The 21,896-nt window shown below is 39.0% G+C and overlaps 1 protein-coding gene across 5 annotated transcripts in view; it reads left to right on the top strand.

Moving 5' to 3' along the window:
- The window catches only part of FRMD4B (FERM domain containing 4B), a 294,561-nt gene that overhangs the window by 243,735 nt on the left and 28,930 nt on the right, over positions 1 to 21,896 (top strand). For all 5 annotated transcript variants that reach the window (XM_017669988.3, XM_073230889.1, XM_073230891.1 and 2 more), the window contains 4 exons: positions 11,222 to 11,305; positions 12,784 to 12,849; positions 14,797 to 14,854; positions 16,225 to 16,311. In XM_017669988.3, the coding sequence (XP_017525477.3) occupies positions 11,222 to 11,305; positions 12,784 to 12,849; positions 14,797 to 14,854; positions 16,225 to 16,311 (295 nt within the window). The remainder of the gene's footprint in view (positions 1 to 11,221; positions 11,306 to 12,783; positions 12,850 to 14,796; positions 14,855 to 16,224; positions 16,312 to 21,896) is intronic.

Raw genomic sequence — 21,896 nt, 5'->3', positions numbered from 1 at the left:
CTTGTATTAACTCTATGAGCTAGGTAGTATTATTATCCTTATTTTGCTGATGAGGAAACCAAGGCCCAGAGAAGTTGAGTAACTTGGCCATGTTACATAGCTGGCAAGATGTGGCGCTGGGATTCAATCCCTGGCAGCTGGTGGCAGAGCTCATGCTCTTGCACCGCCTTTATGCACACTGCTTTTATGATTCTTTGCTAGGTGCCAGGTACTCTTACTCACCGTGTTATCATTTTGTCATCAAGTTGTAGCTGTTGAGATCCTTGTACTACAGATGTGGAGACTGAGACCTGGCAGCCAAGGTCTCATATCTGTTCCACCATACTTGGATTTGAACCCTCTTCCTTTTAATTTCCACTCTGCTTTTCCACTTGATAATTTCTCAAAAATGAATCCAAAAAAATATTTAACAGTATCTCTTCGACCAGGCTGATAATGCACATGCGGGGAGGCCTTGGGGAACTCCTGGACCCACTTGCCAGATGACACTGCACAGCTTGTTTCTGGCAGCAATGCCTTATCAGCCCCATAGCTCAGCCCCGAAGATCCCTGTGGACTTCTGTAAGGCTCATCACCTCTTTAAAATCTCAGTATTCCCATCTGTGATATGGGGTGGTGATCTTACCTGTGGAGAAGGATGGGTGCGTGGATGATGTGATGTAACCCATGTCACTGGAGCAGGTCAATGCCTTGCGTGGTGTATGTATTCTAAAGAGTTAAGCTCTTTTGCCCTTTAGCTTTTAGGGGGGAAAAAAACACATTGTGCCTGTGTTTGAATAGAAAAAAATGTACTTTCGTTTTTTTTTATAATTCTTAGCAGTTCACAGAGCCCATTTTCAGACTGTTACCTCATTTAGACTTTACAATGACCATGTGAGGGAAAAGGTTTCATCTCTTTATAGAAAACTAAAACAGGATGAAGTCTGTTTGATCTCCTGGGAATTGAGGGCTTTGCATTCACAGCTTAAAGTAGTATGCATTTTAAAACACTTTGCATTTTAAAGCTTGATGTCAGTAAACAAAAAGAAGAAACCCTAAGTTCTACCTTATATCTTTTAACAGCTACTGACACCACAGTGAGGATCCATCCTGTGCAGGCAATAACTCTCTGACCTATCTGGGTTCTTAAATTCCCTCTCCAGGAGTGAATGGGGCCATCACCCCGTCACTGCTCCTTGGCACTAACATGAGAGTCAGCCTGGTTGGGCTTTCTGATAGTGAGCGACTGGCTAAGACATCTGCCTGTTCGGCACTCAGAATGAATAGAATGGGGGGACCTGAACTTACACTCCTCAGAGTACAAACCGTCCAGAGTCTACCTGAGCTAAGGAATGGCATTTTGAGGGATGACTTGCACATTCCTTCACTGACACACAATTCAGCGCCTTTAGGTTTGATTCAAGCAACACCAAGTGGCAACGTAACGCCTGGTCAGTCCTATTATCTGTGTTCAAATAGCTGATGTGATTAATCCAGTTTTTGTGTGATCAAGGAGGACACACTGAGTCACACATGCAGGAAGAAGGCATAATGCTTTGGGACCTCAAGTTGACCATAAATAATTTTCACTTGTCTAGTAGGAAATTTCCCAGGAAAGAAACATTTCTTCAACTTTACATTCTTTTGTAAGAAACCCCTGTCTGCATTGATTGCTTTTCTTCCACGTGCCCTTTTTTCTAACTCCAGATTTGTATGAGAGAGAATTTTTTTTAACTGTGGTAAAATATACATGCCATAAAATTTACCATCTTAACCATTTCTGAGTGTCTAGTTCAGCAGTGTTGAGAGTGTTCACATGGTTGTGCAATCCAGCTCCAGAGCAGATGGATTCATCTTACAAAATGGAAACTCTGTGCCCACCCAACGATCCCCATCCCCTCCCTCCCCCTGTGCCTGGCACCCACCCTTATACTTTCTGCCTCTAAGAATTTATAGGATATTTTTATTTTAACTATATACAGATTTTTCATGTTAACCTGCTTCGCATCCTAAATCATTCTTACGGGTTGTGTTTCTTCTAAAAGCTGAAGATTCAAAGTGATCACTTCTGGAATCTCAGCAAGCTGGCTGATATTTAGAAACATCTCTCCTCACCTTTTCATTCTTATTAGAAATTCTTAAGATGTAAGAAAAAATAGTTTTTGACAGTTGATCCCTATCAAGCATGTGGATGAGTGAAGTAATTTGTCCTTTGTTATAAAGGAGGCCACAGAAAAAATGTAATAGCAAAGGAATTCCAGCTGAAAGGACACTATTCCTACCTAGAACACAAGCAGATTTCTTGCCTTTGAGTAGAGTTCTGAGATAAGGAAAATCTGACAAAAATTCCATGGTTTGGCTGTGTTTTTGAAAGAGCAAGTTTCAAGGCTGAACTTTACCAGTTACTGTGGAATCTGTCAACCAGTCATGAAACTGCTTACATTTTGCGTGTTGGAAAGTTGCTTCCAAAGTTCTTGTCCTGCCTGGCTTATTACCAACCTTTAGGCTTGCCAGATTTAGCGAATAAAAATATAGAATGTCCACTTAAAGTTGAATTTCAGATAACGAATAATGTTTTCTTGAAGTATGTCCTTAATATTTAATCTGGCAACTCTAATGTAGATCGCCCACTGGGAATTCTTCACAATGGGAATAATCCAACCCCCGCCTGGTCTGACAGCGGTGGGAGAAAGTGGTAAAATCTTTAGCTTCACATGCTCTGATCAGAAAGGAAAGAACACATTTATTAAGCATAGGAGGTGCTTTCATGCCAGTCTGTTGTCATCTTCCCAAGAGCCCTGTAAGTCAGTTCACTGTCCCTATTTTTATAACGAGGAAACTAAGGTTCACAAAGTTTTGTTTACTTAATAAAGCCCACACTCCTACCACCATGGAGACCTGGGACTGAATCCAGGTCTAAGTCCAGACCTTATCATGCACATCACAAGTCTAGGGCCAGCTGGCTGCTTGGTCTGTTGGTTTGTTTCTAAGTATATGGAAGCTCTGTATCCAAATCCTGCCTGCCATGTGCTTGCTCTGCTGGAACAGGTGCGCAGCTTTGTAGCCTCTCTAAATCTGTTTCCTTATCTGTAAATTAGAATTTGCACCTATGTCTAAATTCATTGTGAGGGTTAAATGAGCTTCCGTAAGCAAAATGCTGAGCACTCATCTGCCACTCAGCAGGCTCCTGAGAAGTGCCTTATGTCTCTGAGGGAGCTGAGGAGCAGCAGAGGCCTGTGGGGATGCCTGCTCACACCAGAACCGGTGATAAAGCTTAATTTTTTTCAGGATGAGGGAGGGGCCCCCTTTCCCAGCAGCTGTGGGGGGCATCCCTCTATTCAGTAGGAGAATCCTCTACATTCTCACTTTCCACTTTGTAAGTGACTACAACCTGATTAGGCTTGAGGTGTGATCAAGAAATGTTTACAAGGGGTGGGGAGGAAATTCCAAGAATGGAAAGACTGTGACTTGGGAGGGGAGGGAAAGAGGTCTGGCCCAAGTAGGCAGCTTTTCCAGCCCTCTCCCCCACCCTCCACCCCAGCTTTCCTGTTCCCTCACCACTGCCTCCTCTCCCTCTTCCCCTTCTGCTGCTCCGACCTGGAGTCCCAGAAAACCAGTCAACCAGCTGGTCCTCAGGACCTAGCACCCCACGGTACAGGGCATTTGGTGAGTCTTCACGTGTGGGGTCGGCCTTGGTCCCCCATCTGGGAACTCAGGGGTTCACCGGCTGGCTGGGGTTTGCCTGGAGGGGTGCAGAGTATGAACGGCACTTTGTTTTGGGAAATTACCTCAGTCTGGAGGCAGTCTTCTAATTATTTGCCCTATTGGTAATGGCATTACACACTGAGTGGATTTGAGCCCCAGCTTTCTGCCTCTATGTGTGATTGAGTAGAAATGAAAGTGATGGCTAGTTTCCTATTTTCTCGATCTCTCCCAGGCTTTATATCATGTAGCAGAAACTTGTCAGGGGTAGAGATCTTACTATGAATTTGGGGGGTCACTATGAAAACTTGGGTGTCAGGAGTATCTGGTGTGGTTTAGGAGCCCTTGATAGGCTGTGGGGCTTAGTACCTAAAGTGAGTATCAGGTGATTTTGGATACCCAGGTCTAAAATTCTGCTGGAAATGATTAGAGTCTGATTTTGTAGATTTTAAATAAAATTAAAAATTTTAACTAAATTTGGTATCTTTGCTACTAAGGGCGCATGACAGACTAGTTGTTTCGGTTTTTGGTTCAAGAACACTGAGTAATAACACTGAATGATTATCTGTGTTCACATCTCTCATGCAGCTTAATCTAGTCTTTGGCCAATCCAGTTTAATCTAGTTTTAAAAAGCCACTGTCTGTCCTCACCCATGAAACCAGCATTTTAATAGAATCATTAGGTGGACACCATAATGATCAATTTCAAAGCCCCAGGTCAAGCGGACAGAAGCCTCTCTTCACTCCCCACCTACTCCTTCCCCATTTTCTGTTCTCACTTTTTGGGATCCTGGAGGAGTTAGGCTATGTGGTTAAAGCAGAGGTTTGGTGTTACATCTGCTACTTCCTTGCTGTGTGAGTTTAATCTCTCTTAAACTCAGTTTCCACATCTGTGAAATGGGGATGCAGTCAGAGTGTTTAGCTCAGTCTTTGCCACCTAGTAATGCCCAGGGAGTGAGAGCTGTTGTTCAAAGCATCTGTGGGGAAACAGTGTTCTTGGCATCCCTGCTGTGTCAGCCTCCTGGAGTCTCTGGAAACTAACCTCCTGGGCTGTTCTCAGCATCCTTAACCTTCTTTCCTATTTTAAATGGTTGATTCCTAACTCTTTCTTAAAAATTCCCCCGTGCTATATGATGCATTTATTCCATTATCCTATAGCCATTGTTCTCAAGCCATTTGATTAAAAGATTGCTGGGTCCCACCTTCAGCCCTCTGACTCTGCAGGTCTGGTGCTGCCAGAGAATTTACATTTCTAACAAGTTCTCAGATAATACTGATGCCGCAGGTCTGCCATGGGAATGTGCTAACTACTCTGTTTTCTTACACTTGTCACCTTTAATATGCCTTTACCTAGGAATTAGTAGAGAGAAATTCACTGTTAGAACTCCCTCCTTATGAAGTCAAGGAAATAATAAACTTGATTCATCATTGAAAGCCAAGTTTCCAGGTAACTGGGAGAAATGTGATTTTTTTTTTTATTAAAAAAGAGTGACTTGAGGGTAGTCTAGCCAGTGAAAAACTGCTCTAAGTAAACTGACAGTATACCTTAAACTGCTAATTACCAAGTGTTGATCAATGCAAGTAGATTAGTGGAGGAAACTATTGTTTATACACATTAACCAAAATTCTTTTTAATATTGACAAATTTAAGCAAGCTGTCATCCTTAAATACTGGATCCAGCTTGAATGCTTAGTAGCTGACTTGGCAATGTTATGCCATTTAGCAGACATTAAATGCTCTTTTTCTGACTGTTACGATCATTACCACAGCCCATCACTTCAGTAGAATGCAAAACTTTGATGGGACACCACAGATTTCTAGCAAGTAGATAAGGAAGTGGCTTATCATCACGGTCGGTACAAGTTAAGCCAGAAGACTAGCAAATGTTTCTTATTAGCACAATTCCTAATGATAGTAAATCTTTAGTTTGCATGGAACCCAGTATTAAAATAGCACTCTTGGCTATGACTTGCCCAAGCCCTCAGAGGCCCCTTGACACACCCCTTTTCTAATTTCTGATGATAGTTAGGCTACATGATAGACTTTACCTTGAGTATTCAAACATCAGTTAATTACAGCTTTTTCACATCGGCACATACGTTTTTGTGAAATCCGGATTTTGAATTATGCTGACATGCAAATGAAAAGACTCCAGACCCATTACTTTTTAAATAGCCTAGTTTATTTCTGAATGTGGTAAAATTTCTGCAGACATTTCCTTTGGAGCACTATATTCTACATGTGCTTTTTAGGCACCTTGGTTCTAGATTTCAGTAAGGAAGAGTTTCAGCATAGAAAACAAACAGGGAGTTTGGGACTTGGGCTTTTTTTTCCAATTGTGCTGGAAACCTAGGATGTCCCCACACCAAGCATAGACAGCTACAATCTTCAAGGGAACTCAGTGTGATTCCTGTGTCCTGGGAAGACCGGCATTCCCAGTTTGCTGATCTCCTAGACTCCCTTGCACTCTGACCACAGAATGGCAGGTGGCCAGTTGTCACTGTGAACAAGTTCCCAGTTAGCCACCAACAGGTGCACACACTTGCTGTGGTGGCTGTTCCCTCACAAGTGCTCCCGCACACACAAAGGGGGCCTCACTTTCACCAACTATGTGGCCATCTCCAAAAATGAGTGAGATTGGCACATTCCTATGGGGCTTTTGAGGTCAGTAAAGAAAAACAAGAGCCCATGAAAGGGGGCTCTGAGAAAGCCAAAAGGAATCATTGCCTGAAAAATAGTCACAGTGGCTAAATGGTGGGTAATATGGGCTCTTCGTTCAGTTAAGCTGTCAGAATACGAATCTGGAGTGCCTAAAGGACGGGTTGCAGAGATAATCAGGTCAAATGCAAGCATGTTCTTCATTGTGACATCTGAATGCTTGCTGAAATGATGAAAAGCAACTTCTGGCTTAGTGAGAAGTAGCAAGTCTTGTAGATTTATGGGCATTCTGTCTGGCTAGGACCTGGAGAACCAATCCCCGTTAGCAGTTCTGCTCAAGTGCATCTTTAAAATAACACTTCCATTGCCCCGTGGGTCAGGAATGTCCAGGCAGGGTGAGTGCATGTACTGCTGGGGGAAAGCAGAGACATCTCCATCCAGGCCGTGCTCACCATACGGCTGCTTTCAGGCCCTTCCTCTAGATTATGAAGTTGATCTTGATTCCTAAAAGCAAGCTTCCTGCCCTGCCCTGCCTGCTGGCCAGCCAGACACAGCCTTCTGTGCTAAAGCCAGACCTGGCTTCGCCTGCAAGCTCAGTGGATCCACAAGGCCTCAGACTGCCCAGCAAATTCCCCAACCCAGGGGCTCTTTGGAGGTTGAACAAATAAGCACTCAGTTAACTGTCAGTCCACTCAAATGTGAAATCCTGCTTGATCCTAAACTCTGAAAATGATTGGGATTAACTTTAGAATACTGTGCTAGTGTTTCTAACCCCCTGGTGGTCTCATTTTTAGTTGGTAATTTCTAACTTCTCACGTTGCACTGATGCTCTTCCCCTCTGAGAGGCAATGGACTTGCTCTTCAGCACTGACATTTCTACCCACTAGCTATATTGGGTTTAGTTTTTTATGTGAATTATATCACATAGAAGAATGCATAAAACCTGCATGCATGGTGAGGAATGTTGCCAGGATCCCACGCACCCCATTATGTTCTGTGTGTGTGTGTGTGTGTGTGTATGTGTGTGACACCAAAATCCTGTTTCCTCAGAGATGCTCTGACTCTACGGCACATATCTTATTGCTTTGCCTTATACTTTTGTCACCTGTATATGATTCTCTCTAGTTTCATTTTCCTTGTTTTGGAACTTCATGCATGTAGAATTGTGATACATATATTGTTTTGGGTCTTGCTTCTCTGATAAGTGTTTGTGAGATTCATCATATTGTGTGAAGACATGGTGTATTTTCTTTGCTGTATGGTATCCTATCATATGAATACCCTACAGTTGTATCATTTCTACTCTTAAAGAATAATTGGTATTTCCTTTATTTGGTTTAGTGTGAACAATGCTGCTGTAAACTGTATTCTCTTATGTATGTTTCTCAAGGGATAGGACTAGGAAATGATCACTGGGTCACGGGGCATGCACACCAATTGATATTCCCACTAGCAAAATATGGGAGTTCCTGTGGACCTGCATATTCTTGCAAACTAGGTGTTGTCAGAATTTTACAAGTTTGGCCGTCTGGGGTGTTAATGGTTGTTCACTGAGGGTTTGATTTTCATTTCTCTGAGTACTCATGAAGCTGAACAATTGCTTCTGTCTATTGGCCATTTGGATTTCTACTTCTGTGCACTGTTTTTGGAAGGTCTAACCCATTTTTCTGCCAGGCTGCCTATCTCAGCTCCTTCAGATCCTTCTGGTGCATCTCTTTTAGTGTTAAACTAAGTCCACTGCTTGTTCATCTCAGCATCGGAGATGCTTGTTAAAAAAAAAAAGAGTTATTAAGTAGGTTCTTATAGGAAACTGATCTTATGTATTCATAAGGGAAGTATATTTTACAATAGCACAAATGACCAGATTTGGAGGAAGAATAGAAACCTTTTCTAATGCAAAGAAATAAGGCTGCATTATTTCCTGAGAATGTAATCATTTGGGATGATCTAGATTCCACATTTGCCGAAATGACTTATGTGTCTCTTTTATTCATGCACTACTGACAATTTGTACTGTTAATAAATTTTCTAAAACTAGAAACGACATGGAGAAGCTGCAAAGGCATCTCCCTATCCATTCTTTATTAATAATTTATGTCAGAAATTGCAAGGTGATGGTAATGGTCTGCTGACATGTTTTATGTGGCCTGCACCATGTTTTAGTTTCTATTTTTTGTTTTTTGTTTGAGACAATATTTAAAAATCTGTGTTGTGAGATGCTGGTGCTTTGGGAACACAAGAACTAAAACCATCTTAAAGGGCAGCAGCTTCAAGCCTTCTGTTTTTCATTTATTCTCAACCATGAACTTATTGAATGGAATGATAGATAAAATTTCCCCTCCTATGTCTTTTGGCTGACTGTGTTGCATAAGTTAAAAGCAACCCCATTATATGACACTTGCTTGTACATATTAGGTACACAGTATACACTTAATACATATTTGCTAAATAAATTAATGAATTTATGATAAATAGCTTCTATTCTAGTGTGGTCTTGATTGCCACAAAATTAACTATAATCCAAAGAAGCAGGTGACTGTTAGGCTGAGTTCTTGGAACACAGCGTATAATTCGCATGGACCCAGAAGATAACACACATAATAGTCAGTAGTATGATTAATAACAAAAAATGGTGTCCTTAGTCTGTCATTTTAGAACATATACATATATTTGTCTTTCAAAAAAACACACACGCCAGCTTGTTTGAAAAGGAAATGGGATTTAAAGGACAGAGCATAAAAGAAATTATTAAGAAAAATAAATATCATTACTGGGAGTTGACAGGTGACCTTTAATATGAATAAATTGGATTGTGGTATATTTTGGTTTTGAGGGAGCCCAAACCAGTTTCCCAAGATTGTCAGTGTGGTTAAGCCATACACCTCAAGATTTCAAATGAATAGAGAGATTTATCCCCATGAGCCAAGTGAGTTTTTATTTCCTGTGTGATTTGTAAAGCCGGATGTTTCACCTTCAGGAAGGGCCATAATCCAGGTTCTGAAATGTAATGTTGACAGGGGCGAATCACAGTGTCTCCAGGCTCAGTGACACTCACCTCTAAGTATGTGTTCTTACTGAAAGTCAGTCATTCATGTAGTTTGCTCAGTGGGTCCCCCTGGTCGCCCTGTGGCTAGGTAAGGCAGCTTGAGGACAGAACCAGAACACTTCCTGTAGGCATCGAAAGAGAACCACTTACACTAAACTCAGTCAAGTGACAAAAGTACGTAATTTCTAGCACAGCACAGTACAGTGTGGGCCAAACTAACCCTGTCTGCAGGCCATGCTTGGTTCCCCAGTTTGACCTGTAACAACTGATCTGTTGAGTATTGAATGAATGTTTGGAGAGGTGATGCATTTTGGCTCAACATTTTGTCCTCCAAATGGGGGCTCATCTCTTTCAATCCAATGGTTTACAGTGGAGCACCGCCAGGGAAGCTAAATGTAAAAGTGCATGCGTGATGGATTTTGGTTCAGTGTCTTCATTTGTAACGAGGGATGAGGATGAAGGGGAGCTGTGTCTTCCCAGAGATGAGAGGGCTCGTGCTGGCTTTCTAAGACATTGCTCTGGGAGGTTGTCAGGGAGTCCAGTAATAGAATACAGTGTTTATGGTCTTGGCCTTTAAAGCCAAGCAGACTGGGCTTGCCCTCTGGCTCCTTCACACAGTAGCTGTACGCCCTTGAGCAAGTCGCTTAGCCTCTCTAAACCTCACTCTTAGCTGTAAAATGAATAATAATAGTATCTACTGTATGGGAAGAGTTGTGATGAGACTTTATTGAGGTAAATAATGCCCCAAAAGTGTTTTGCCTAGTGCCTGGCTCTTGGTAACCTCTCAACAAGGAGTAGCTGGTGGTAAAGACGCGACGAGGTGGGAAGTAGAAGGAGAGGAGTTGCCGACATGCTGTTCGGTGAACACCGGTTCCATCAGGATTTTGAGTAGCCCTTTCATGTCCTTATCCTCGGCTCTCATGATGCCTGGAGAGTCAGGTCTGTTTCCTCAAAGACTACCTCCTTATGAACTTGAGGCAGTGAGAGAATATTTTCTCTCATTCAGTGCAGGACTGACTGTGACTGTGTCATATGGCCTGTTCTCCCTTCTGTTAAGTTCCATGAACACCACACCCTTCTCTTTTGAAAACCAGAACTTTGCCATTTTATAGTTAGATAATAGCTGACCCCACACCAGTACATTTTAGTTCAATTGTTGCACCTTGAGGAGTGCCTTGGGTTTCATTAGAAACGTGTTTTCAAGTCATCTTCTGGTCAAGTGATTTCCGCAGGTGGCTAACTTGGTCCATTTTATTTCAGAGGATGGTAAGGAAATAACAGATGAGTAATAGAAAGGTCTACATAAACCTTTTTATTGCAGTGATATCTATTATGAAAATTAGTGATACTCTGTGAATGGTTTTATGATAACCAGTATTCCAAAATGGTGAATATTGTGTAGCCACTAAAGGTTAATTATGAGGATTCTGTAGAAACATGGAGAACGTGTATAACAAACTTTGAAGAATGCTGTGTGAAAACAGAATACAGAATATGCATGATTATAATAATAATTACATAATAAAATAGATACATACAGGAAATACTCAGTGAAAATGGCTGCAAGTTTATGAGGAGAGTAAGGAAATTGGATAGTGGCAGTTTAACTCTGTTATTTTAATTTTTTAAAATCTTTTTAATAACTTCAAAGTGCCCGATGACCTGGGGAGTTGCCAGCCGGGGGGTTGTTTCTGGTAGAGCCCACCGCCTTATTCGTGCTGACATTTGGTAGAGCCCCATGTGTGATAGTTATTTTTCAGATTTCATTCGGTGACTCCCTTGGGTCATATTTCAGGTAACAATGACTGTCATTACTCTGTTACTCTTCTTTTTAGTGAAGAGAATGCCAGGAAAGATTTAAAATCACTGCCAGCCTTTCCAACAAGAACTCTGCAGGAGCATCCGTCCCTTGCTTATTGGTAAGCCAACACAAGGTAGCAGGTGACCCCATTATCACCGCCTCCATTGAGAACTACATGCTTTGCTTTTTTAGGAAATTCAAAGAAACACAAGTAAGGGCAATATCAACCTGCCCATCAAATGTGCCAGAGTAACCATTAGCAGACCTTGATCCTTTCAGTGAATGGATCTCGTCGAAGCTAGATGGAGATCATTATACCAACACTGTAGTCATTTATAGAGTGGCTGTGTGCCTTCTCATTTGAGTGCATAAAGGGTCTGTACAGTCGGCTTTTCAGTGAACATCATACGCAGGATGTACGCATCCACTGTGCAATGTGGCCTTCATCTAGCAGAGTGCAATCTAAGTGCTGTAAAATGCAAATTCCTTAGGCAGAGCTTTTCTCAGTAACCAGAAGTTTTCTGAACGAGCAGAGTTTTCCTGCTCATTGTGTATTTTGAGCTGTCTTATTTGTATTTTAAGGAATCCATAGTATTCATTTCCATATGACATTTTTCCCAGAAAAGTACTTTTTTCCCCTTTGAATTACTTACATCTCTTAAAATATGTTTTCCTTGATATAAGACTCCAAACCCTGAAGATGGTTTTCCTTCCACTAAAAAACTGGTTACAAAATAAATACTTAACATGAATAGCTTCAATATGAAAGTTGGAGTACATTTCCCAGGTAAACAGTAGAAATAAGTGCTGAGGCTATATTGCATCTTGAGCCTGGAACCTTCTAAATGAATCACTGTGAAGTGGTAGTTTCTTTAAAAAAAAAAAAAAGACTGTTTACCATTGATATCCGGTTGAATAGAGATAAAAACATTTACTCTTCTTGGTTCTACTTGAAATATGACTAAAAGAGCTACAGGTCTTAAAACAGGGTACAGTAGCTGAGTGATATTAATAGACATCAGCCAAGTTCTCTCCTTTTCAACAAGTTTTTCCCTTTTCTCCTAAAGCAGTGTGTTCCCAAGGAGTGACAATAGAGTATTTTAGATTGAACACAGACTCAGAAGCAGTTGAATTCTTTGTAAATCTTTCTGAATAATTTAAGGGAAATGTCTTTAATACCTCATACTTGCTGATCTCTCTTTTATAATCCTCTTAATTTCCCCTGCAAGGCTCTACAACTAGCATTTAATAATATTGTTTTGTACTTCTTATATTCCTTCAGTTATGGCAAAGGATATTAGTTTTTCATTTAATAAATATTTCCTTTTCTAATACGTTTTTTTAAAATATTAGTATGTGTTATATAAGTATATTATACAAAATATAAATTAAAAAGTCATGACAAGGCAGTCAAATGTCTGATGTTTAGGAATTCATGTCCTATAGGAACAAAAGCCAGCCAGCATCTATCTCCCAGACAGGTTGGTGAAGGCCTTCCTTCTAATGTTTCTCAAGAAGCCACGTAAGAGTCTTAAAATTGAGCCTGTACTGCATATTATCATGCATCACCATACTTTTCATTTCCTTGTTTTACAGTGAGGACAGGGTGATTGAGCATTATTTGAAAATTAAAGGTCTGACTCGGGGTCAAGCTGTGGTTCAGTAAGTATCTTTCTTTCCTGTTGCTTAGATATAATTTCATATCTTCTATTTGAAGAAGTCATCTGAAATGAATTCTGTTGTGTAGTTTGTGTGTAGATAGTCCTCATCTAGTTAGAAATATCTACCATGAATTGTAAAATGGCTTGGGTCATTACATACATTAGTGTTATCAATTTAGACAACTGCCACTGTCAGGCAGATAACAAAAATGAGAAATTTAGGCCAAGTGTATGGCAATATGGAATGGTGGGGACTGTGGTAAACTGGAGAGCTTTTGCCCTACATAGTTAAGACTACTCAGCTTCAGAATCCAAGGGAAATGTTGCCAAATCTTCTGGTATTTTCCAAGAAAACCTGGAAACTCCAATTTTTTAATCCCAATTTTAAACATTGCAAAGTGATTTTAAGGCGATTTTGATACAGTATGAGCCAGATAGCACCTGTCTTGAGGCTGCTTGGTTGCCTTGTTTGTGACTCTGTTTTGGATGGAACACACAGTGTTGATGTTGGATAATCTATTTCTTCATGCTACCAAGAACACACCATGCATATATTTCAATAGGCCATGATATAAGTCTACATTTTAGACTTACTGAATTACCATCCATTTACTAAGAACAGTTCACAACCTATATTAAAGTTGTAAAATTATAAAAACTAGTGTAAAATTATTGCTGTAAGAATTATAGAATAACTTTTATGACCATAGAATTTTTTTTTTTTAAACCTGCTGAATATAATTCAGAGCATGTGAGAAATGAAATTGCTATTCCCCTGGTCAGTGTATACATTTCCCCCATACCCCTCCTCATTCACTAATCTAATTTTTATCATAGCACACCTTCTTCAATCTTTGAAGCAGAAATCAGACATTAACAGTCCTGAAGTTAAATCTTGACATTTTAACTTACTGTTTCTATTTTCTGAACTAGGAGAAAAAAAGTGGGGGATGGGAGTAACAATTTGCCAAGGATTTTAGGTTAGGCTAATGAGCATATTATGAAGCATCCACGCTTAAATACAGAGTCCTTTCACTTCCCTAGAGCATGATCTTTAGTGGCTCCAAATAAGAGTCTGTCTAATTTGGTAGTTAAGGCTCAAGACTATGGAATCCAACTCATTTTGTTAGAATCCTGGCTATGGCTACACAGTAATTGCTGCCTGACCTTGGCACATTTACCTAAACTCTTATATTCATTTACAGTAGACCATTTACTTTTTTTAATTATAAAAATATTGATTACAAAGTCCAGAGCAATTGATCTTCACAATGTCATTAAGAAGTTCACTTGTGTTAAACAGGAACCTTAATTCCTTGTGGGCAGAGAGGAAGTCTTACACATTTAATTCATTCCATAAATCCTTAGAGGTACACAATAAATGCTTGTTGAATTAAAAATAGCAAATGGAAGCATCATGGCTTTAATTTTTATTTTGAGGGGCACATATTTAAAAATTAGGTTTACATATAATAAAATTCACCTTTTTTAGGTGTATATTTCTTAGAGTTTTGGCTTAATAATTAAGTATATATTTCTAAGTTTTACTACTATCAATATATAGAATAACTTTATTACTTATTATGAGTATGACCCAACAGTTGATTCTCATTGTTTGCATCATTAGGTGCTTAGACTAAAAAATACGTATAATTTGGTTTTATCATACAGTATACATTTCTAAGCCACAGAAATCTTAATATGCAGAAATACCATTTCCCATAGCTTTTAGAAATTGAAGTTTTGTTAGCAACTTCCTAACATTTAGATAAGGTAAAATATATTACTCCCTAGAATTATTCTATTTCAACTTTAGTTAAAGACATTAGTCATGTTTCTAATAGAAAAAATAGATACAAATTATGTTTCTTTACATCACTTTTCACAAAAGGATCCTCCAACTAATTTAATAAGAAGAGATTATAATATATATTCATTTTTTTCATAGGTATATGAAAATAGTAGAAGCTCTACCAACTTATGGAGTCCATTATTATGCAGTAAAGGTAAATTCTTTTACGTGAGAAATCTTTTTCATAAGACCATGTTATTTTGTGAGAGATAATGAGCAACAGTAATGTTCTAAATAACATAAATCAATATGCATATATATGTAAATTGTCTTTAGACATTTCAGCATTTAAAATAGGATTTTCTTAAGAAAATAAAAACTTGATTATATCTTGTAATTTATAACACATTATAAGACACATTATTTTTCCCAATATACTTTCTACATTCACATGTTTTCCCAGAGCCTTTGTTAGTCCTGAGATGTTCAGATCCTTCTCTTTGGCACACTTATTCCTGTAACTATTCTTGGTGATTTTTCTCTCTTCTAATGTTCACCTGTCTAATGCGAACAGGTATTCATTTGATAGTGCCTTTGTATGACCATCTCCAGTGTCATTTCAAGAGCTTCATAAAATCAAGCTTTTGCATGACTTGCAGTACCAATGTATTCCATCAGTATGTTTTGTATTTGCACACTATTTTCAGATATTTGTAAGATTGACTAAAAAGTATTTTGAGATAAGGGATAAAACAGTGTTAAGAAGGGAGTCTTGTTTAAAAGGGGAATAATTTATAATTGATCAATTAAGTAACTTTCAATTAATGACAACAATGTTTGCAATTCAAATTGGATAATAAACAGTGGCATCATGAGGATACCCTGTACTAAAAATATGTACCAATTCAACTGTACTTCTACTGATTCTTAATTTGTTTGCATTTGGGTATATGTTTAAACCTAAAATTTTCCTTCCCTAAGTCAATATAGCCATTGCTTTGGCAAACCTAAAACCAAGAAGATAAATTTATGGGGGGAAAAAAAATTTCTTCCCCTCCTCATATGTACCTCATAATGATCGTTCAGACATCCTGTCACTTCATCACACAGTTTCTCCAAAAGTGTTTTCAAGTGTTTCCATATTCATTATAAACATCAGGATTTGGAAACACTTTTCTTGTTGTAATTCTTTGGAAACTTTTGTGGCTTATATAGCTGGTTGCTAATCAAGAGAACAAAGAGCTTTTTCTCATTTCTTTCTGTCTTTCTTTTGTTAATGGTTAACTGGCTTTGTTAGTCTGGATTAATTCTTAGGTTAAATTACTTAGATTTTATTTCTTTTCTGCAATTGTTTAATCAAACGACGATACTTAATCCTTTTTGATGGTATTAATAATATTGGTCAGTTTTGACTTATTTGGAGACATTTTAATAATAAGTTAGGATTTTAAATAGTGTTTTGTTTACAAGATAGCTTTATTTTGATTTGCTGATAACTGGCTAAAAGATGAAATTGTAAATATTACTTCACCTGTAGAACACTTAACAATTAGATCTTGGTTCTCATGTTTTTTCATCTTCCAGGATAAACAAGGACTCCCTTGGTGGCTTGGAATCAGCTTTAAAGGAATTGGCCAGTATGATTTACAAGATAAAGTGAAACCTCGGAAGGTAAGTGCAAATCATTTCAGACCCTTAAGAACCTTGAGCTATTGTGTAACTTGCAACATCACTTTCAGGGGCACCGAACAGTCTTGGGCAAGAAGGAACTTTGGTTAGTAAAGCTGTGGGTTCAAAGAAGAGTCAGGTTAAGTGTAAAATATTTTTTATAACTCATTTATGTACCATTTACATGGCAGTTTCACATCTGATCATTTATTCTAAGGAAATAAAGTTATGCACAAAGATTTAACTTAAAAGATGTTATAATAACATACTTTAAAATACATATAATTAGGCTTCTATTTTAAGTTAGTATGAACAAGAAGATGCCATTTGATTTATAAATTATATACACACATGTATACTCTTATTTACATTGGATCCATAAACAAATGAAATGTAAAGTCAAAAATTTTTGGTGCTGTTTTCCTCTCAGTAATATAGTTATAAGTATTCTTTTTACTACTGCTGCTATTTTTGCTTATCTTTGTTTCACATTTTAGAAAACACAGTCTATGAGGTTTGGCTTTTCCAGAGCTCATAGGTAATTATTTTTATTTGAAATTTGATTATGAAACTGTTTTTCTTGACCCAAGCACAAGCATACAATACACTTTTGCCTATATGGGAGTTTACGAGTCCATGTAGATAACCATCCCCCTGTCCTGGCCTACTCAGGATTTTAAGGACTGCCCTGGTTGGTTTTGCTGCGACTCTTGTGCTTGCTGCCATCGCTGAGAGTCACAGCAGCGAAACAATGGCCTGTAATAACAGACCATGGCCTGGTTTATCTGCATTATCACACCCCAGCATCGCAGCTGTAAAAACTTGTATCGCTTCTGTCTGTCTCTTGCATTATGATGTATTAGAAAAACAGCCATATTCTTCATAAAGCAGCCCTTATAATCATACCATGGTGCTTTTCATTTTCTGACTGTCCTTACCATGTTGGTCAACTCTCAGTCTTTCTCTGAGCTAAAATAAGTCATGCACCTCTTTTCTCCCTATTTTATCATTGTGAAACTGATGCAGACAACACAAAAGCGTGGCCCAAGATAAGCCACAGGCCTTTCCCAATGCTGATCCAGCTCTCCTGGACCAGACTCGTTGGGCAATTGAGGCTTCTTATTGGAAATCATTAATAAAAATAACAAAGCATCATTTAATACTGATGTCCATCTGTGTGAGGGACAGTAAGACAGGATGTATGTAATCATACAATTATTTTGTCTTTATAAGCCCTGTGACCAAAACCAGTTGAAATAAGACATACTTAATTTCCAAGAGGAATATAAATAATGTTGTTTATACTTGAAAATTTGTTTCTAAGACCAAATTTCTAATAAATAATGCTAGAAATGATGGGCATACACTCCTTTTAAATATTTTTCAATGTCACTCCTTATTTATAGCTCTGTATTTAATTTTAAATATCCAGTGTAAAAACAAACCAAAAGAAGCAAACAGTACAGAAACATTTCAGTTGCTATCCCCATCCCCCCATGATAACCATTGTCAAGAGGAAGATGCTGATTCATTTAGACTTTGTCAGTGTACTTACTGAGCTTTTATAGAGAGAAAGAAATCTTACCATGCATACTATTCCATATTGTGTCATATTTCTCTTTTCATTCTTCTTAAAGCTGCCTACTATTTCATTATGTACAAATACATAATTCATTTAACCATTCCCTTTTGGTGGGCATCAGGGCTGTTAACTTTGGGTGGGTGCAAGTGCTTAATGAATCCCAGCCAAGGAATTGGGGGTGCCATTGAATCCCAACCCCTACTTTATCTATTTAATAAGGTCAAATTATTGCCTATCATGTTTTCTTAAGGTAGACCTTACCTGTATTAACATTTTTTGGTAATTTATTTCTTCCCTGAGTTTTACTTTAAGAAATAACATTCAGGAGTCTTGCTGGTTTTTCTGAATCTTGCATGTAAATAAAACTTAAATCAACTCCTAAATAAATTCTTAACTAATGTAGCTTGAGAAAACTGAGAATCCCACAGCACAAAAAATACATCCACTAAAGACAGCCAGACTTTCTCCAAAAATAATGGTGAATCAGAATCTGCACAGTAAATATTGCAGTTAATTTCCTCTCGATTGCTCATGACTCACAGGCCTTTCTTTACAGCCACAGTTTCATAGAAATTGGAAGATTGACACTGATCATAATCAGGCTTGCTTGTTCATTCCAGAATCTAGACAAGGGTCAGAAGCCACTTCCTTTTTTCCATTTGCAGAGTTTTCCTATTTCGTTTTTAAGATGTGCTCTTCTGTTAAAAAAGGATCATAAACAGGACATCTTGTGTAATCGCTGTCTTGTCTTCTCTTCCTTCTTATTTTAGCAGATGTTCATTCTGTATCATTATTTACTTCCTCCTTCTTTTTCTGTTAAAATCTGACAATAATTTTGCTTCCATATCTTTATTTTCCCATGTCCAAATAACTTAAGGATTTCACTGGAGGAAAGAAGTCTGTAAGTCCCTGTCCTGGCCTTATGAAATGAAAGAATGCATAAATTTAAAGGGCCATGAGCACTGTCTTATGAAAGGAGGATCGTGCTTCAGCTGTGTGCTTGGACCTGTGCACACAGCAGGTTGCCAGTGCACAGGCAGGAATGAAGGTCAAAGTGGCAAACTGAACAAAGGCTCAGCCTCTTGAGCCACAGGCCTGCTGGGTTGGAACTATGTGGCTTAAAAATAAGCCAGAAGGAAGATTTGCCAATAATAAGAAAGGCTGATGCCAAAAGGATGTTTTTGGAAAGGATTGGTCCAAGATCCGCAGACTGAGACCCTCTGTCCTCTCAACATAATGTCTGTCACTTACAGCCTATCAACGCTGGGGACTGTTGTTTTACCTCGCAGAACACCCAGCAGGTGCTCTTCATGTATTTGGGCTGTCAGGCTTGTGCCAGTCGTGGATCAAGTTGTTTTTAATCCGTGTAGACTAGTGGTGCCGTGCAAGAGTTTGGGAAGCAGCCCAAAGCCTGTCTCTGAGGTCTGTTGGCTCTGTGACCTTGGACACGTTCATGTTGTTTAATCTCTTTTTAAACCCAGTTTCCTCGTCCTCACAGTTGGGAATGGCACCAACTGTGTAGAGTGGTTGTGAGAATTAAATGAGATTACATTTAACACTGGGCCTGGTACCCAGTCATCACTCAATAACTGGTAGTTTATTTATTGGTAGTAATGGAAAGAAACAGTACAGAAGGTAAGAAAAATATTCTTAGATCACCTTTGGTAGAGAAGGACCCATACCCCAAGTATTCCATCTCAGAGTCCACACTCAAGTTTTATGTTTTCAGAGACTGGTAAGCACTATGCCCTGCCCAGTTCATTAACCCTCAGGCACAATGCAAATTGAGAGGACATTTTAAAATTCTGAGTTACAAACCACAAGAATTTGGAGTATTAAAAATTCAGATTATAAGCAGTTTTTTTCTTTTTAATCCTCCCTTTGTGCATGAAATGTGTCATTACAAGCTTTTATGGAATGTGAAGACATACCAGAACTCAACTTGATTACAAACTGTAGAACATTCGAACTTAAAAAGATGAAGTTTTACTTAAAAAAAAAAACAACATGCAAAGTGCTATTCTTCGAGGTTTTCATTATTCATTCAGTGGTGTTTCACGGAAAAATGTGTGTTCTTCACAAAGAGGTAGACAGTGGGTCGGTGCTGAGTAAAGTATTAGTGTATGTCATGACGGGTTTATACCCCTCTGGCAAGTTATTTCACCTGGGAAAACCAGAACCTGTCAAAGATGGGAGAAATAAAAATGGCATGCTAGCCAAGACGACATAGGTAAATAAACTTTTGTGGGATAAAACGTCTTTCAAGATTAGACTCTTTCAAGAGCATTGTAACATGCTCAGAAAGTCTTGCGATATACATTGTCACCCCAGGGCATTTCAGGGTAAGGAAAAAGTTCTTAGCCTTCAATTAACTGATTTTTCTTTTCCTTCCTTCCTTCCCCTCTCCTCCCCTCCCCTCTCTTTCCTTTTTTTTCCCCCTTTGTTTTTTTACTATTGGAATTCCAAAATGCCTAGAGCCAGAAGAATTAAGTAACAAGCACAAAAGTCTTTGTTCCTGAATCCAGGGTCATTTCTTTAAACTGTGACTTACTTATTTCTCAGAGCACAGCCACCTTGATCACCACTAAACCCCTTGCTTTTCCACCACTACCGTGGACCTCAGTTAGGATGCTACTTTAAACCTTGCTTAAATTCCAGATGAAGTTAATCTGTAGAAGAGAATATGTGTTGTCCAGTTGAACTTTCTACATCAGTACAAAATAAAGTATGGTGTGGAAGGAAAAAGTTGAATTACAAAATATCAACCCAAGACTGGTCTGTCCTGTTTGTAAAGTGTGTAATTAAGCTCCAGCCACACCAATAATCAATCTGATTGTTGAAACCTTCTCCAGAGTCAGTGGGAGGAGAACCCAAATCCTATTGCATGGATTTGAAACAAGAACCAGTTCTCCGCTCCTGCTTACAGGTTGGCTGACCTAGAGCTGTCACTCAACCTTTCTGGGCTTTTATTGTCTCAGCTGTCAAATTCAAATAATTGTGTCCACTCTGTCTGCCTCACAGATCATTGGGAGGATCCCATGAGTTAGTGAATTATTTCACTGAGTCGATGTTTTTCCCTTCACACTATCCTCTGATTTACAGAAAGTTTACTGGACAGCATAGGAACTTCTCTTCCCTTCGTATAGTTAATCACAATTAGAATTTAAGATGGGGAACTCTCAGAGAATTGGCTGGGCTTCGGTGAGTCTCCATGTCCATTTCACAACCAGCAAGCAAACAGAAAGAATCCAAGGCAAACAGCTTCCTGATGGATAAAGTCATCAAGTGATTGCAAGGGAGTCTGGGACGTGTAGTCTCTAGGTAGGTGGCCACAGGCAGAGCGGTAACTCAAGGTGTTCTGTCACTAAACAGAAGGAAAAATAGATGCTCAGGATAATCAGTGGTTTCCATCATACTGTGTTTGTTTCCTTTGAAGTCTTTTAGGGCATGCTTAGTGAGAAACAAGTAAGCAAAGAAATAGAAATAGAAGTACAAACTTTGAATTGTCTCTGATGGAAACAAAGGAGCTGGAGGGATAATAATGGGATGGGTGGATGTGTGGGGGACATTCAGTGTGTTCAGGGAAGGCCTGTCGGAGAAAGGTGACGTTTAAGCTGAGACCTGAAGAACGGGAAGGAGTCAGGCTCACGAAGAATCGGTTGGTATGTTCTAGTCAGAGTCAGTGTGCTGAGGGGAAGGAGGTGGGCACGTGAGAAGAGCACAAAGGAGAAAACCACTGTAGCTAGAGAGCTTAGAGTCCAAGAGTGTTCCCTCTAGAGACCAAGGATGATGTTCGAAGAAGAGGAAATGACCTCTGGACAGGAAAACCATTAGATTCCTTTATTTAATCTATTACTTTGTGTATCTAGGCATCTGTTAAATGGCTGAATTGTTGGCCCATATAGAAAACTGAAAAATAGCGCTTCAATGGGGTTGACTATTACAAATGCAGAGGAAACCAATTAGTTCATAAAGCATTGTGAAAACTTGGTCTATGAAGGGGCAG

The sequence above is a fragment of the Manis javanica genome, chromosome 3 (genome assembly GCF_040802235.1).
Source record: "Manis javanica isolate MJ-LG chromosome 3, MJ_LKY, whole genome shotgun sequence".
Lineage (NCBI taxonomy): Eukaryota > Metazoa > Chordata > Mammalia > Pholidota > Manidae > Manis > Manis javanica.
Note: the sequence above shows the minus strand (reverse complement) of the source record. Positions and strands in the feature narration are given on the sequence as shown.